Source organism: Bos mutus, chromosome 3, assembly GCF_027580195.1.
Source record: "Bos mutus isolate GX-2022 chromosome 3, NWIPB_WYAK_1.1, whole genome shotgun sequence".
NCBI classification, from domain to species: domain Eukaryota; kingdom Metazoa; phylum Chordata; class Mammalia; order Artiodactyla; family Bovidae; genus Bos; species Bos mutus.
The window spans coordinates 97,422,133-97,440,408 of NC_091619.1; the positions used below are offsets into that span (position 1 = coordinate 97,422,133).

The window sequence follows — 18,276 nt, forward strand, 5'->3', positions numbered from 1 at the left end:
CCATGAATCGCAGCACGCCAGGCCTCCCTGTCCATCACCAACTCCCGGAGTTCACTCAGATTCACGTCCGTCGAGTCAGTGATGCCATCCAGCCATCTCATCCTCTGTTGTCCCCTTCTCCTCCTGCCCCTAATCCCTCCCAGCATCAGAGTCCTTTCCAATGAGTCAACTCTTCGCGTGAGGTGGCCAAAGTACTGGAGTTTCAGCTTTAGCATCATTACTTCCAAAGAAATCCCAGGGCTGATCTCCTTCAGAATGGACTGGATGGATCTCCTTGCAGTCCAAGGGACTCTCAAGAGTCTTCTCCAACACCACACTTCAAAAGCATCAATTCTTCAGCACTCAGCCTTCTTCACAGTCCAACTCTCACATCCATACATGACCACAGGAAAAACCATAGCCTTGACTAGACGGACCTTTGTTGGCAAAGTAATGTCTCTGCATTTGAATATGCTATCTAGGTTGGTCATAACTTTGCTTCCAAGGAGTAAGCGTCTTTTAATTTCATGGCTGCAGTCACCATCTGCAGTGATTTTGGAGCCCAAAAAAATAAAGTCTGACACTGTTTCCACTGTTTCCCCATCTATTTCCCATGAAGTGATGGGACCGGATGCCATGATCTTTGTTTTCTGAATGTTGAGCTTTAAGCCAACTTTTTCACTCTCCTCTTTCACTTTCATCAAGAGGCTTTTGAGTTCCTCTTCACTTTCTGCCATAAGGGTGGTGTCATCTGCATATCTGAGGTTATTGATATTTCTCCCAGCAATCTTGATTCCAGCTTGTGTTTCTTCCAGTCCAGTGTTTCTCATAATGTACTCTGCATAGAAGTTAAATAAGCAGGGTGACAATATACAGCCTTGACATACTCCTTTTCCTATTTGGAACCAGTCTGTTGTTCCATGTCCAGTTCTAACTGTTGCTTCCTGACCTGCATACAGATTTCTCAGGAGGCAGGTCAGGTGGTCTGGTATTCCCATCTCTTTCAGAATTTTCCACAGTTTATTGTGATCTACACAGTCAAAGGCTTTGGCATAGTCAATAAAGCAGAAATAGATGTTTTTCTGAAACTTTTGCTTTTTCCATGATCCAGCAGATGTTGGCAATTTGATCTCTGGTTCCTCTGCCTTTTCTAAAACCAGCTTGAACATCAGGAAGTTCACGGTTCATGTATTGCTGAAGCCTGGCTTGGAGAATTTTGATCATTACTTTACTAGCATGTGAGATGAGTGCAATTGTGCGGTAGTTTGAGCATTCTTTGGCATTGCCTTCCTTTGGGATCGGAATGAAAACTGACCTTTTCCAGTCCTGTGGCCACTGCTGAGTTTTCCAAATTTGCTGGCATATTGAGTGCAACACTTTCACAGCATCATCTTTCAGGGTTTGAAATAGCTCAACTGGAATTCCATCACCTCCATTAGCTTTGTTCGTAGTGATGCTTTCTAAGGCCCACTTGACTTCACATTCTAGGATGTCTGGCTCTAGATGAGTGATTACACCATCATGATTATCTGGGTTGTGAAGATCTTTTTTGTACAGTTCGGTGTATTCTTGCCACCTCTTCTTAATATCTTCTGCTTCTGTTAGGTCCATACCATTTCTGTCCTTTATGGAGCCCATCTTTGCATGAAATGTTCCCTTGGTATCTCTACTTTTCTTGAAGACATCTCTAGTCTTTCCCATTCTGTTGTTTTCCTCTATTTCTTTGCGTTGATCGCTGAGGAAGGCTTTCTTGTCTCTCCTTGCTGTTCTTTGGAACTCTGCCTTCAGATGCTTATATCTTTCCTTTTCTCCTTTGCTTTTCGCTTCTCTTCTTTTCACAGCTATTTGTAAGGCCTCCCCAGACAGCCATTTTGCTTTTTTGGCACACAGTAGTTCTTCAAAAATATTTCCTCTACCCTCCACCCCCACCAGGCAGGCAGCATTTTTCCTCTTTATACTAATTCCTTAAAGAAAAGTATCCTGCCTTCTGGGGGTGGGGGTGGAGCGCATACTTTGAGGTTTAGTTCTGCTCCTTTCACTTCTGTGACAGTGGCCAGGCTCGTTGGTCAGGAGTGCTTAGGTCCACTTGCAGCCATGGTGCTCCTGCATCCTGCTTTGTGCCAGTGATACAGTGCAGCTGGTGAGGCGTGTGCAGGAGGGGAGGCTCACTGATCCACCTCACTTCCTCTGGGGCCTGAGGAAACTGCTCCATGCCCACGCTAGGGGCCTGACTTGCACATGGGATGAAAATTCCTAGAAGGGGGCATCCGTACTTTGCACAACATGATGAATAGCAGTAGTTCTGTTTCTGAAAGCTGGGATGCATGTACGTAACACCTGCCTGACAGAGATTTACAACTGCTCTCCAAGCAGCCTCGGTAGATTGCAAAACTGGGTCACGCTTTTTACAAGATCCATACCTTGGAGGGGGGTAAAGGTGGTTTTATTTCTTATTTATTTATTTATTTTCACCAGAATGCACTACAGGGACCAGAGGCTGGTGGTGTCTTAGGAGTTCTGAAGTGAGCTGGTTAACATCTAGATGGCCAGCTGCCCATGTGACTAGAAGTTGGAGGGGATGAAAAACGATTTGCAGCTGAACTTGGCTGTTTTCTAAATAACTTCACACCTGAAAGATGAATTGGGCTAGAATGGGTCAGCCTGAAACAAGTTCCATACTGTTAAATACTGGACACAGTGCAGCTCAACCTCTGGGAAATGAACTGAAGCAGCTCGATGGCCGGTGTGCTCACCAAGGCAGGCCCATTATTATCGCCTGACTCTTAGTTCTCAGGCCGGGGGATGACGGGGCCACAGGCATCTATTTGAAGAGTAAGGCTCCATGTGTGGCTTGTGATCCTTCTGTGGGAGCACTTGCTGTAATGGAAAATATCTTTCACTTTTAGTGCAGCAAGCTGCAGCCTGGCTCAATTTGTGCAGCCTGGACTGAGTTGCTCTGGGTTCTCATTCAATTAGGTGACTGATGAAGTTACTTAGCCTGCTGGAGCTTAGGTTCTTCCTCCCTAGTGAAGAGCGTCCGGTGGGCTGGACCTCTTCCTCCTGCCAGTAAGCCAGAGGGCTGCCGGCAAAGTTCATCAGCAAGGGAGGTATAGTGAAGCAGAGTCTGCTGTTCTCCATTATTCCATGCATCCTCTGCTGCTTCCCAGTACTTCCAAGCAGTAGCTGTTGGACTTTTACTCTATTTTACGGCTCTTCTATCTTTGCACCATATACTCTGCAGGAGGAAAAAGGAATGGGAGATTTCTTAGTCCAGCACTAAAATACCATGGCCATGAGTCTTTGTCAGTGTCTTTGGTTAGAATATGGTTTACCCTCAGATGCCTTGTTGGCCAAGTCAGCAGCTTTTAATGCCTCGTGTAAGCTGCTACCTGTAGTCTCCTTCAAGGAGGTCTAACCAAAATGCAGGGATTGTTGTTGTTTAGTCCCTAAGTCGCATCCTACTCCTTTTTGACCCCATGGGGACTAGCCCGCCAGGCTCCTTTGTCCACGGTCTTATTCAGGCAGGAATACTGGAGTGGGTTGTTGTTTCCTCTCCAGGGGAGATCTTCCCAATCCAGGGATTGAACCCATGTCTGCTGTATTGGCTGCTGCTGCTGCTAAGTCGCTTCAGTCGTGTCCGACTCTGTGCAACCCCATAGATGGCAGCCCACCAGGCTCCCCCGTCCCTGGGATTCTCCAGGCAAGAACACCGGAGTGGGTTGCCATTTCCTTCTCCAATGCATGAAAGTGAAAAGTGAAAGTGAAGGTGCTCAGTCGGGCCCAACTCCTAGCGACCCCATGGACTGGAGCCCACCAGGCTCCTCCGTCCATGGGAATTTCCGGGCAAGAGTACTGGAGTCGGGGCAGGCAGATTCTTTCCACTGAGCCACCAGGGAAGCCTAAAATACAGGGGAGGTTCTTAAGAACAGCACCCTTGGGCCAGAGCAGTCCTTGCTGACCTTCTGATAGGACTGTCTTCTACATGCAGAGCAAGTAAGAAGGGAGTCAGACAAGCTTTGGGAGATTTGTTAACTAACTCTCAATCCTCTGAATATTCAGGGAGTCCTACTGAAGGAATCTTTTTTTTTTTTAAGTTGGCCACACAATAAGAAATGAGGTAAAGTAGTTCCAGCCCCCTGAGATGCTCTTAAACAAGACACTAATTATTTCTTCACTGCTGTTCCAAGCAGGGCTGTTTGGAGGGCTCTTTGCTCTGGTTCGTATTAGGCTGCTTACTCAGGGTTGGCAGTGCAGTGCTGAGAGGTGGGCTAGCTGGGATTCATTTAGCCTTTCTTATCCCTGCCAGACTTCTAAAGCTTCTGCTTCAGAAGAACTTGCAGAATCAACTGGGCTTTCTGTTTGTGTCTCTGGTTACTTCTGACTCCTGTAGCTCGTTGATTTTTTAATGTACCATAATTGGGAATTAATCTGCGAACAACAGCATTTGGAAAAAATTAATTGTGTGTGGAATGTTTGATAATTGTGTGTATATGTTAACCATTTCTTTGTTCTTTGTCATTTCAGGCATTGCTCATCGTGATCTGAAGCCAGAAAATATACTGTGTGAATCTCCAGAAAAGGTACCTGGGGCCTGATTTGGGGTGTCACAGTTGACACAGATGCAGGGAAGCCATCCTTACTTTCAGTGTAAATCATCAGCGGCTCTCTCAGCCTCAGTTGAACTGACTGTTACAGACACGTGAGAGTCTTATCCTAATATGTAGTGTTTCTACGTCCCAGGCAGGGCTAGTCCTGGGCCCTTCTGTGTTCTTTATGAGCAAGTTGCCGTAAACCTAAGAATTTGTAAAATGTATGAGACCTAAACACAGTGATTGTTTTCTAGTCCACTGCACCTACGTTTAGAGCAGTAGATGTGAGTCAAACAACAATTCGATCTTATATCAAGCAAATCTTGGCTTGTGAATGACGTTTATGTTATAGAATGTATGCCTGCTATCGTCTACCACTACAAGCTATAGTTAGGAAGCAAGTTCTTAAAAAGGGTTTCTGCTTCCATTTTTATTTCCAAAGGTACCCATTAAAAAGAAGACATTTATACTTGGTGTTGAACAAATGCAACCTATTCTTTTTAAGCTATTGGATTTATTTACCTATTTTTGGCTGTGCTGGCTCACGGCCTTGGTGGTTTGCTGTGTGTGGGCTTAGTTGCCCCACTGCATATGGGATCTTAGTTTCTGGACCAGGGATTGAACCCATGTTCATTTGCAGGCAGATTCTTAACCACTGGACCACCAAGGAAGTCCCCAAATGCAACCTATTTTAATCTTTATCTTAAGCTGTTACTAAATGGAAGTGTTTGCATTTCCATAAGCATATGTGAATTTGACAGATTCTTTGTTAGGAGAGTTTAAGCATGGGTTATTTTGATGGCCCACATTCCTCGCTCTGTGTGTATACATGTACATATTCACGATACACGTGTCTTGGAATGGATTCGGAGAGAGCTCATAAATAAGGAATGACTGTGAGGGAACATGTGAATCAGCCTGCTACTAGAATGCTTTTGTGGGAGATAGAAATAAATTCACTCAAATAAGAGCTTGTGGCTTCCTGTCCATTGCTCTGGCATAAAACTATAATTTATCATGATTATAATTATGGTTAATATTAATAATTATGTTTAACATTTTTTGAGTACTTACATTGCGCCAGGCACTTACACTTATTTCACCTAGTTTTTATAAAATCTCATGAGGTAGATACTATTATTTTCATTTTGTGGAGATGAGGAAACTGAAGTTTAGATAGAGTAAGAAATTGCCCAAAGTCACTCAGTTGATAAGTAGCAGAAATTAAAACTTGGAGAAGAGAATGGCAACCCACTCCAATATTCTTGCCTGGAAAATTCAATGAACAGAGAAGCCTAGTGGGCTACAGTCTGTGGGGTCACAAAGAGTCAGACATGACTAAGCAACTAACACTTTCAGAGATTAAAGCTAAGGTAGTCTGATCCCGGACTCCACTGGTGCTCTGAACCACTCTGTCATAGCACCTCTGATTTACAGTGTACTTTTGTATCCTTTGTTTCATTTGATCTTCATAACACAGGTTTGTTGCCCCTTTTTATGGTTGAAAAATGAAAATTAAAAGAGACTAAGTGTCAAATGACATCATCAAGAAAGTGAAAAAGCAACCCACAAATGGGAGAAAATATTGCAAATCACATATCTGATAAGGATTTAATATCCAAAATATGTAAAGAACTTCTAAAACTCAACATCAAAAAGACAATGTAATTAAAAAATGAGCAAAGAACTTGAAAAGACATTTCTCCAAAGAAGGTATACAAATGGCCAGTAAGAAAAGATGTTCAACATCCTTAGTCATCAGTTCAGTTCAGTCACTCAGTTGTGTCCGACTCTTTGCAACCCCGTGAATCGCAGCACACCAGGCCTCCCTGTCCATCACCAACTCCCAAAGTTCACTCAAATTCATGTCCATCGAGTCAGTGATGCCATCCAGCCATCTCATCCTCTGTCGTCCCCTTCTCCTCCTGCCCCCAATCCCTCCCAGCATCAGGGTCTTTTCCAGTGAGTCAGCTCTTCGCATGAGGTGGCCAAAGTATTGGAGTTTCAGCTTCAGCATCAGTCCTTCCAATGAACACCCAGGCCTGATCTCCTTTAGGATGGACTGGTTGGATCTCCTTGCAGTCCAAAGGACTCTCAAGAGTCTTCTCCAACAGCACAGTTCAAAAGCATCAATTTTTGGCGCTCAGCTTTCTTCACAGTCCAACTCTCACATCCATTCATGACCACTGGAAAAACCATAGCCTTGACTAGACGGACCTTTGTTGGCAAAGTAACATCTCTGCTTTTCAGTATGTTATCTAGGTTGGTCATAACTGTCCTTCCAAGGAGTAAGTGTCTTTTAATTTCATGGCTGCAGTCACCATCTGCAGTGATTTTGGAGCCCAAAAAAATAAAGACTGACACTGTTTCCACTGTTTCCCCATCTATTTCCCAGGAAGTGATGGGACCAGATGCCATGATCTTCATTTTCTGAATGTTGAGCTTTAAGCCAACTTTTTCACTGTCCTCTTTCACTTTCATCAAGAGGCTTTTTAGTTCCTCTTCACTTTCTGCCAGAAGGGTGGTGTCATCTGCATATCTGAGGTTATTGATATTTCTCCCAGCAATCTTGATTCCAGCTTGTGCTTCTTCTAACCCTTAGTCATCAGGGGAATGCAAATCAAAACCACAGTGAGATACCACCTCACATCTACTAGGATGGTTATAATACAGAAAACAGAAAATAAAAAGTGTTGATGAGATGCCACCTAAGAGGTAAACAAAACCACTTAAGCCACCTCTCCTGCCTGACTCCTGGACACACGTCCTACCTTCACCCCGTTAGGGAACAAGCTCACCATGCCCTTGGGGGTGAGTAAACAGGAGAATTTGTTGCTTGTTTTTGCTCCCCCTTGCTGCAGCAAGGACCCCCATAAAGCCTTACCTGATATTGATGAGTATGTAGGGAAATTGGAACTCTTGCCCATTGCTGGTGAGAGTGAAAATGGTGCAACCACTGTGAAAAAGTTTGGCAGTTCTTCAAAAAGCTAAGCATAGCATTACCGTAACACTCAGCAATTTCACACCTGTGTATATACCTAAAAGGGTTGAAAACAGAGACTTGAACACCAGTGTTCATAGCAGCACTAATCACAATAGCCAGAGCTGGAAACAATCCAAGTGCCCATCAACAGATGAATGGGTGAACAAAATGTGGTATATCCATACAATTGGAATATTGTTCACCTGTAAAACGGAATGATATTCTGACACATGCTACCACTTGGATGAACCATCTGGACACAAAAGGACAAATTTTGTGTGATTCCATTTAATGAAATATCTGGAATAGGCAAATTCATAGAGACAGAAAGTAGGTTAGATGTTACTAAGGCTGGAGAGAGGGGGAATAATTTATTGCTTAATGTATACAGAGTTTCAGTTTGAAGTGATGTGAGGGTTTTGGAAAGACACTGGTAATGGTTGCACAACAGTATGAGTATAATTAATGCTACTGAATTGTAAACTTAAAAATAGTTAAAATTTATATTATATATATTGGATTGGCCACAAAGTTCATTTGGGTTAAATGAACTTCGTGGCCAACCCAGTATTTTAACCACAAGAGAAACTAAGTGAAAAGGAAAAGGGGAAGGGTAGACTATAAGGGAGAGCCAAGGAAGGGAGGGGAGAAGGCATAGCAGGCAAATAGTGAGTGAGGACTGGCACTTTGACTCACCCACTGTGCTGCTTCCACCTCGCAGACCATTCCCACACCACGTGTGTGCACAGTGGCCTCACGTGGCTGCAGAGATGATCTGTGCCGTTTGCCGCCTGAGGTGCAGTGTCCAGTCTAGGGGAGCTGGGCTGCTACATTGCTGCTGCCCAGAATGACCAGCCCTCCTAGCCTGAGGGATTTCCTGGAACATAGAACTTTCAATGCTTAAATCAACAAAGCCCCAAGCAAGCAAAACCTGGTCAGTCACCCCAAGCCACCTGAAGTGGTCAAGGGTTTTGTGCAAAACTCCTTTGCCCTGCAGTGAATGAGCTACAAGGGATAGTTCATACTTAGGGGACACATACTAAGTTCTCTTAACTTCTGAGTTGCAGCCTGCACTGTTGGCAGGAAGTCCATAGGTTTGCTCCTGTCTTCTAGCAAGTCCACAACAGTCTGACCCCAGGTGGTACACACATTTTCCCCTAGTCAGGAAATAAGGAAAGAGCACGGGGAAGAGGACACCTTAGGACAGACACTCAGGTGATCTCTAGTTCACTCAAGGAGGGGAAAATGACCGCAGGTAAAGCTGGGCTCCAGTGTGGCGGCCGCATGACTGTACCCACACATGCTGTCTCCTCATGCTCTTCGGTTGCTCCTCTTTGTAACTTTGCTTCCTGCTCTCCTTCTCAGGTGTCTCCAGTGAAGATCTGTGACTTTGACTTGGGCAGTGGGGTGAAATTGAACAACTCCTGCACCCCCATAACCACACCAGAGCTGACTACTCCAGTATGTATGGCCGGGCACCTGTGCCCTCTCCTGAGCTCCTGTCCCCAAAGCTCTGGAGACAGACTGAGGGCTGGGGAAGGGAAACCAAGTGTATCTACTGCTACCTAAGTTGCTTAGCCTGACTTCTTGTCTTGATAACCACCCCCAATCCCCCACCCCTCCCCTACTCAATGAAACTGACATTGGAGCTTTTAGTTTGGGATGGGTGCACTGCTAATGAGGAGACAAGTTGTATCTATAAGAACTGGCTGAGTCCTGACCCCTGTCCCAGGTGACAGGCACTACTCCCAGGCCCACCCTTTTGCTCATGGCGTGTGGACAGCTCCCATTCCCACCACAGAGTTGGGGCACATCCACTTTGTGGTGAGGATGAGGAATGTCTCTGTGGTGTGGTGAGAACTGAGAGGTCCAGACTCTCTGCACGTAAGCCTGGCCAAGTTATCCTGTTGCTTCTCTCACTTCCCATTTCCTCCCCAGATGGGCTGCTGGAAGCTATTTCTTCCTCAGACATGTCTTGTACATACTGGCTATACTCTAATTATTATATAGTTCTTTTGAGATCTGCATGCTTCATAAGTGAGTTTTCCTTATAATGTTTTTTTAAGACTTGTGATTAAATATGCCCGTGTCTCATCCTAAGCAACATTATTAGAGATGTTTCTGTATTAGCTTCTACCACACTGAGGTACCCTGTTTTCAAAGTCATTAACTCTAATTGCCAATAACAAAGAAAATGTCCTTTCTGCACTCGCCATCTTCCCACCAAATTAGTCTTGTATGTTGGGAGTTGGGAGGAGGGTTGTCTCCCAGTGAGCCTGCAATAATGAAGAGGGGAGTAAAAGGAATTTATTTTGTTTTTATCAGCAGCTTTCTGTGCAAGGATGGGAGGAAGGAATCCTGGTTTCTTGTCCTAGTTTGCTACTGATGTATTGAACAAACCCCCGTCCCATTCTAGTCCTTGGTTTCACCTCCGTAAATGGGAGACCTGAGGAGATTGGCTTTGTTCTAAGAGCTCTCCTAGCTTTGATGGTGTCTTAATTCTAAATTCTTACAGAATGCTCAAAGCTAGCAGGGAGGTTTGGCAGGACTTCACTTGAAGAAATCCTTGCTTTATGGAATTGGCCGTCTTCTGAGAGCTATGCTCCCGGGACATGGCAGTACCTGCTCACTGTGTGACTGTGTGCGGAGAGCCAGTGCAGGGAGAGATGCCTGGAGCTTCTTGACCAAGGGTCTCTGCATACTGCATACCTGAGAAGATCATAGGGGTGACCTGGAACTAACCGGGCTGTGGATCATAGAGAATGCTAGGACTCAGGTGTCAAATGTCCAGTGACCCAGCTTTTCTAAGTGCCTTGGTGGCACCTAGCAAGCTCTCTGGCTGACTTTCCTGACAGCTTCTTCCTCTGCAACTCCATCCTCTCACTCAAGTCCCATCACAGTCCTCTCCCTGGACTGAGCCCGTCTCTTCTCTGCCATTCCCCCTTCCCCATGTCTGGCCCCCACAGTGCGGCTCTGCAGAGTACATGGCCCCCGAGGTGGTGGAGGTCTTCACGGACGAGGCCACTTTTTACGACAAGCGCTGTGACCTGTGGAGCCTGGGCGTGGTCCTCTACATCATGCTGAGCGGCTACCCGCCCTTTGTGGGTCACTGTGGGGCTGACTGTGGCTGGGACCGGGGAGAGGTCTGCACAGTGTGCCAGGTGAGCCCAGGGCCTGCTGCGGGGTCAGGGGTTGTGGGAGGCCAAGCAGGACAGGGCTCGGTGCTTGTGCCTGATCCGGAAGCAGGTGGATCGTGCCCTGTCCCTCTCTGGCCAAGGGCAGCCATCAGGTGAGATGGAGATAATCAGGCCCTTAGCCACTGAGGAGTTCAGGGGAGGTTGTTAGAGAAGATCACTCCTGAGCTGAGTGAGTCTTAGGGGCAGAGTCTGGCCCCAGGGGAGGAGAGGCACAAAATGCAAGTAGAAGGAACAAGACGATTGAAGACAGGAGGTTTGTAACAGCTGCATATGTCGAGGGAGGAGGAGGATGGATAAGGATGATGGTGGGGGGGAGAGGAGCCCAGGGATCTGGACGGAGGGCTGAGGAACTGGGCGCTATTCTCTGGTTGCTCGTTCCTCACTAGCCGCCCACCCGGCCGCCCAAGTAGTATAGCCATCGCACCCACCCAGCGTGTTCTGTGCAGTTTGACAATTCAGGGGAGGGGAGGGGCTGGGGAAGGAGCCCTGGCGGGAATTACCCGGGCCACCAGCTGCACCTGCAGCTGAGGGCGATTGGATCCATATGATCAGACCATGACAGGTACACCCTGCCCACCCCCTGGCTGCTATGGCCTCAGGAGGAATCTTCTTTACCTAGAACAAGCTGTTTGAGAGCATCCAGAAAGGCAAGTATGAGTTTCCTGACAAGGACTGGGCTCACATCTCCAACGAGGCCAAAGACCTCATCTCCAAGCTCCTGGTCCGAGATGCGAAGCAGAGACTGAGCGCTGCCCAAGTTCTTCAGCACCCATGGGTGCAGGGGGTGAGTTACCCAGGGAGAGTGCATCCACCTCTTCAGGCCTGCAGCGAAACCATGAGGAAGCTCTCACATCCTGGTGGCTGACCTCAGCTGAGGGGAGTCGGATGGCAGCTTCATCCCCTGTGCATAGAGAACTGAACTGACCTCTGACCTCACCCCATGCTGACCCCTTACAGATATCACTGACTTGGACCTAACCTTGACCACACACTAAGCCCCTAGGTGACCCATGTGTCTCTGGAATGGACAGAAGCCTCTAGGAGATTCACCACATGCTTCCCACCCTTGGCAGAGGCACACAGCCCAGGGAGCAGCCTGGCTGGGAGCACTGCCACTTACACAGAAGTGCCACTACCTGAGAGTGTGCAAAAGCAGGGCCTAGCCACCCTGCTTGCTGTGCAGCTGCACTGGGGGCTCATAACTTCTCCTCCTGGTGCTGGGGTCTGGCTGCAGCTTTCCTGAGAGGCACATGCTGCTGTTTTCCCCAAGGAAGGATCCAAGTTTTCACTCGAAAACATTGTTAAGCATCCTCCTCAGTTAATCATGATAGCAGACCCTGTCCCTCCAAGGGGTCTGCCAGACCTCCTGTGATCTTACTGTCTCGTTGGTCTGCCAGGCCCTTGACCCTGGGGCTGGTTGCCAGCCCCAGTTACAAGTGGGGACCCAATCCATGGGTCTCCAAGTGGCTAATTCCCAGCCACCCAGGAGCTGCTGTCTATACTGAGCATCTGCCACATGACACGCTCCGGCAGTAGTGGGAGGAGCAGGACCAGGGTCCTGTCTTCATGCTCTGATGGGGAGAGGGAACCAAGGGGACATGAGGATAGGGTGGCAGATGCTTATCTAAAGTGCTCAGGGCACCACAGGACAAAGACCCACCTCTGCTTGGGACAGGGGTTGGGGGGCAGTAGGACAAGGTGAATGCCTCACGGGGATGTGACCTGGAGCTGGGGTCTCAGAGGGTGATTAGGACTTCACCAGGGAGAGAGAGAGAGGGCTCTCCATGCAGAGGCAGCTGGGTTGGGTGCTGTACCTTGCTTGCTGTCTCCTTGGAAGGTCTGACTCTGCCTGCATGCCTGGGCAAGTCCCTGTGCTGGGCCCGAAGCTCTAGTAAGCTGCCCCCTCTGCTGGCTTGGGTAGGGGCCGCACTTGAAAGAGGGGGCAGTGCTTACCCACACATCTGTCCTTCCCGTTCTAGCAAGCTCCAGAAAGGGGACTCCCCACGCCGCAAGTCCTCCAGAGGTAAATGCTCCTGTCACACTCAACTCCCTTCTTCATTTGGCTTTAACTTTTCCTTCAAGCTCTCAGCCATGCTGGGGCCAAGGTGGGGGACGTGGAGCCCATCTCTAAGCTCAGATGTCTGGCCTCCCTCTTCCCGCTTCTCTTCCTTGTCTCCCTCTACAGTAAATCTGCTCCCTCTCTTCTCTTCCACCTGGTTTGCCCTGCCCCAATATCTTTAATATCCCTCCCTAGGCTGTTTGCAGAAGAAAAACCTGTTTTGTGGATCCTCATGATTCGTAACTGGAAATCACTATTTACAGCCCAAAACACACCAAGGTTTCCTTCTACTGCAGGGGGTTGTTAAAAGTAGCAGAAATCCAGGGCCCTGTAAGGCAGAGGGACCAAGAGTCATATACACTACTAGACAGACAATAATAACAGCCACTGTATAAGAAATACCACCCACCAGGTTTTGTACTAAGGGCTTTGCATGTGTTGTATCCCATAAGCTTTACAATAAGTTTAAAAGAGGGATGTTCCTATTGCTCCCATTTTATAGATGAGAAAACTGAAGAATAGAAGTTAACTTAAGGGTGCAGTCCATAGGGCTGCAAAGAGTCAGACATGACTAAGCACACACGCATACACCCAGTAGCCTAGGGAGTGAGACTTTGAACCAGATCCATTTGACACTAGTGCCTTTTAACACCAGATCGTGTTCCCAGTGAGCACTCCCTATTTCTCAAGAGCCAGGGCTAAAGACTCTGGGAGCCAACCTCCTGGCCATTTTCTCAGAACTAAACAGGGAAGTCTTTTACTTTATAGTCACAAATCATTTGAGTCCAACTTGGGTTCCTCCCTGACTCTGTAGAGCTGCATCAAGAATCTTCGAGGCTCCAAACCTCAGGTCCACCTTAGAATACTGGTTCAGCAAACCCAGAGCCGGGTTCTGGGACTCAGACATAAAGGCATAGCCCCTGCTCTTGGAACCCCCTATCCTGACGGAGAGGGATGTATGTGGGTGAGTTTCATGTGCCGTGGCCCTTCCTCTGATGGAGCTGTGTGCAGAGCCCTGAGAGCTCAGAAGAGGGGGCTCTGGATAGAAGGGAGCGTTTGTCCCAGCTCTTAAGTCCAGAGACTGTCCTTGAGGCTCAAAGCCTCTCTAGTCCCAGTGAGTCAGATTCCAAACCCATGCAAGAATCTCTTTGGGAAGAGCAACCTGTGCCAGCTCGGAAAAGTCCAGTGGGAGCACAGAACCGCAGCAGCTGGGGCAGGTGTAGGGGAGCTGGCCAGCGGACCCCGCTGAACCCTGCCTCCCTCTGTTCCGTACTCCTCTCCCCCATCCCTGCAGGAATAGCAGCACAATGGACCTGACGCTCTTTGCGGCTGAGGCCATCGCCCTTAACCGCCAGCTGTCTCAGCACGAGGAGAACGAGCAGAACAAGCTGGCCGAGGAGTCCGAGGCGCTGGCTGAGGGCCTCTGCTCTGTGAAGCTCTCCCCTCCCTCCAAGTCTCGCCTGGCCCGACGGAGGGCGCTGGCCCAGGCAGGTCGCAGTGGAGATGCGCCACCTAGCCCGACACCCACAACACCAGCGCCCTGACCCACTCTGGGCCCCAGGCCTGCCAGGCCCTGCCACCCTGGAAACCTATGAGAGGCCTGCTGTGCAGCTCCGTCCAGGCCTTTTCCTCCATGAAGGCTCTCATCCTCCTGTCCCCAGAGTCCTCATGGAAAAAGCTTTTTCCAAAGTGGGGGAGGGTCGTCTTTGAAAAGGAAAGCAATCACTTGTCACTTTGCATAATGGCCTGCGGCAGGGACGTCTCTTCACTGGGCTCCTACCCACCTGCTCACCCACCCGTGGATGGAGGATCCAGCCCACTCTCACCGCCAGGCAGCTGTAGGGCTGGGGCTGCGGCCTTCAGGGAGCCAGCCTTGAGAAGCGTCCATTGACAGAGGCTCTTCCCTCTCACCGCACTGTCACCCGCTCTGGCGGTCCTTCCACCTTCCTGTGTCCTCCGGATGTCCTCCCCCATGGCTAATCGAAGCCGTCCCCTCAATTCAGGAAGCCAGATCAGTCTTCCAGTCGATGGCGCAGAGAAGCACATAATCTTTCTTTGCTGTGACCGAAATGTGTCCCTCATTTATCATCTTCCTTGTTTGGGGTTGCTGCTAAAGTCAGTATTATTTTGTTTTTAAAGATGCGGGTTTTTTGTTTGTTTGTTTTTAACCACACTCTTCCAGCAGAGATGAGACTTTTAACTCCCCCTATGAGCCCATGGACTTTCCAGAGCTCTTGGCACTCACCCTTCTCTCCTGAATGTCCATGCATTTGGAAGATGTTAATCAGCTATTTCTGTTACTCTTAACTGGTTTTAAGCTGTTCAGACAATGAGTGACTTAGAGACCAGTTTGTCTGCTGCTTCCTCCCTCGGGCCTGTTGCGGAGGGCAGTGCAGGTCTGGGGCAGTGAGGAGCTCTGTGCCTGATGTGGTGCGAGTTTGGAGGCTGCCCAGCCACCCTGGTTGGAGCCAAGTGGTGTCCGCTGCTGGTGAGCACAGAGGCATATCCAGCATCAGATAGCTGAGCTGCTTAGTTACCCAAGAAAATTGATTTGCATATGTCATGTTTATACGGTGCAAGAACACATTGCACTTATTTTAATAAAACTGTTTTCAATTCTGGTGTCTTCCTGGTGGTCCTTTCTTCACCTGCAGTCCTGAAAAGGAGACAGACCTTCTGGAGAGGGGCTGAGTCTAGCCAAGGGGGTGGAGTGCCTCTTGTCAAGACGTCTAAATACAGCAGTTCATTGGATCCATGACACAAGGTGAAGGAGAGATCATTGCTTCTCTTTTTTAAGTGAGGAAATGAAATTCACCTACCATCTGTCAATCTCTTACTCTGTGCCAGGACCCAGAGAGAAGTAGGAAGCAGCCTCTGCCTTTTAGGATCTCCCATCGGGTGGAAGAGGCTGTGTCAGCAGCCTTCATGCAAGTTAACCTCAAAGAGCACTTCGACAGGTGTACCCTGTCCCCAGCCCAGCCCACCCACCCAAGCAGAGCAGAGTCCCCTGTCTGAAGCAGCACTGAGACTTCCTCGAGGCTCCATTGTGTGCCCAGGACTGTGTTTGTCCTCCCAGAGTTGGCAACAAAGAAAAACGGCACCTCCATCCATGTGTTTGTCTAGCAGAGGGCTTCTGTGCCCATTGCCCTAGTAATCCTCAGAACCAGACTCAGAGGGCTGTTTGGGAAGGGCTGTTAGAAATTCCCAAGGAGGATGTGAATTTGATCCCTAGTCGGGGAATTAAGATCCCACATGCTGAAGAGCAACCAAGCCTACCTGCCACAACTTCTGAGCCCAGGCGCTCCTGACCATGTGCCACAGCTAGCGAGTCCATGTGCCACAACAAAAGGTCTGCATGATGCAATGAAAAACTGATCCAGCCAAATAATTAAAAAAAATTTTTTTTTAATATTTAAAGGTACAAATTTTCAAAAAAAGAAATTCCCAAGGAGCTGGCAGAGGGAGGTCCGAGTGTCAGGGCAGTCAACTGGGCTCTGCTGCTAGCTCTTCTCCCTGGGAGAGCTGGAAGCCAAGACGGGGTGCAGGGCTCTTTGCTGTGGGGGCGAGTCATGGGCCAGGCTGCCAGCTGTTGTACACTGTGAACCGTCCGTGGTGACGAGGATGTACTTTCTGATGATGGTCATTTCTTTGCAGGAACCCTTGCCATCCTTGCATCCCTTCATCTACCCAACGTGGGATGGGCTGGATAAACAGGCCTACAGACTCTGAGCCTTTTGACTCTAAGTCTCCCTGTCCCTGGAGACTGGGAACCAGGGTGTGAGTCTTGTCTCTAGACTCCAACCCCACTCTGGTCAGTCCTCCAGGTTGGCCCAGCAGGGTGTGACTTATGGGAGCTTCCTGGACCAAGTAGTCCCCCATCCTACTCACTGGGTGCACCTGGCAAGATCTCTCTTGTCCATGGCTCTGCTCTCCCAACCACTGTGCCTACTTCGGTTTTGCTGTCATTTTCATGCGCTTACTGAGTACTTTCTGAGAAGCTCACAGGCATCTCATTTAATTCTCAGCAGTCATATGAGTTACAGTGCTATTTTATGGCACTTAACATGAAAAACCAAGCAGAGCAAGGAAAAAAAAAACAAAAACCCAGCTTGCCCACAGCTGTAGAGCTAGGAAGGTAGAAGTGGAATTTTTCCCACAGAGACCTGATTCCCAGAGCTGTGCTGCCTGGGTTCAAATCCCAGCTGTTTCACTTACTGGCCTTGGGCAAGTTACTTAATTCTCCAAGGGTCTCAGTTCCTTAAACCAGAAAGAAACTGAGGAAGCTAATGCTTATCTCATGGTGCTGTTGTGAAGTTACAAATTAATAAATGTGAAGTATTTAGAGCAGTTACAAGCACACATAGTAAGTGCTCCGTAAATATTAGCTGTGATTGTTGTTGTTTAGTCGCTAAGTCGTGTTCAACTCTTTTGCAACCTCATGGATTGTAGCCCACCAGGCTCCTCCTCCATGGATTTTCCAGGCAGGAATACTGGAGTGGGTTGCCATTTCCCTTCTCCAGGGGATTTTCCCAATGCAGGGATTGAACCCACATCTCCTGCATTGGCAGGCAGATTCTTTACCTCTGAGCCACCAGGGAGGGAGAAGGCAATGGCACTCCACTCCAGTACTCTTGCCTGGAAAATCCCATGGATGGAGGAGCCTGGTAGGCTGCAGTCCATGGGGTCGCTAAGAGTCGGACATGACTGAGAGACTTCACTTGCACTTTTTCACTTCCATGCATTGGAGAAGGAAATGGCAACCCACTCCAGTGTTCTTGCCTGGAGAATCCCAGGGGCAGGAGAGCCTGGTGGGCTGATGTCTATGGGGTCACACAGAGTCCGACATGACTGAAGTGACTTAGCAGCAGTAACAGCAGCAGCACCAGGGAAGCCTGTTAGCTGTAATAGTTGTAGTTATTAATGGTCTCCTGGTCCAGAATTGCTCAACTGGACCCCAGTGATGAAGATGAGAAAAGCTTCTTGTGTGGGTGGAGATGGGTCTGGGCTTTCCACATGGGACTGACCTCTGGCCCTTTGTGGGATTCTCCTGCTGACACTCTGCTCTGCCCCTCTGAGCCAGGGTCCCTGTCCCCAAAGGGCAGCTGCTACGCCAGGGGAAGAGCCAGGTTGGGGGCCAGGGGCCCTGGGTTCTAGTCCTTCCTTTGTCATTTCACTGGTGACCTTGGGAAGTCTCCTGCCCTTTCTGGGGACCAGGCCCTGTGCCTGGCTGTGCTGGGGCAAGGCAGACATGCTAAGTGAGGCTCTGGAACCTGGAAGTGTGGCAGCCAGTGTCCCAGCTGTATGTTCATGCGCTGGCTGCCCTTAGAGGAGGGTGGCAATGCCCCAGACTCAGGCTGGCAGGCCTCAGCCCCAGCCCGTCCTGATTCTCAAGGACCCTGAGCACTCCTGTCTGAGCTCCATGGGGGGGTCGGGGACAGTGCTGGAGTCTTTCTCCCTCTGAGGGTCCAC

The 18,276-nt window shown here is 48.7% G+C and overlaps 1 protein-coding gene across 4 annotated transcripts in view; it reads left to right on the forward strand.

Moving 5' to 3' along the window:
• MKNK1 (MAPK interacting serine/threonine kinase 1) overlaps positions 1-15,429 on the forward strand; it is a 45,890-nt gene extending 30,461 nt beyond the window's left edge. For 3 of the 4 annotated variants that reach the window (XM_070368115.1, XM_070368116.1, XM_005894229.3), the window contains 6 exons: positions 4,504-4,559; positions 8,917-9,012; positions 10,518-10,712; positions 11,368-11,532; positions 12,728-12,771; positions 14,102-15,429. In XM_070368115.1, coding sequence (XP_070224216.1) covers positions 4,504-4,559; positions 8,917-9,012; positions 10,518-10,712; positions 11,368-11,532; positions 12,728-12,771; positions 14,102-14,351 — 806 coding nt within the window. In that variant the 3' untranslated portion in view covers positions 14,352-15,429. The remainder of the gene's footprint in view (positions 1-4,503; positions 4,560-8,916; positions 9,013-10,517; positions 10,713-11,367; positions 11,533-12,727; positions 12,772-14,101) is intronic. The other variant, XM_070368117.1, reaches the window with a different exon arrangement.
• Positions 15,430-18,276: the final 2,847 nt, after the last annotated feature.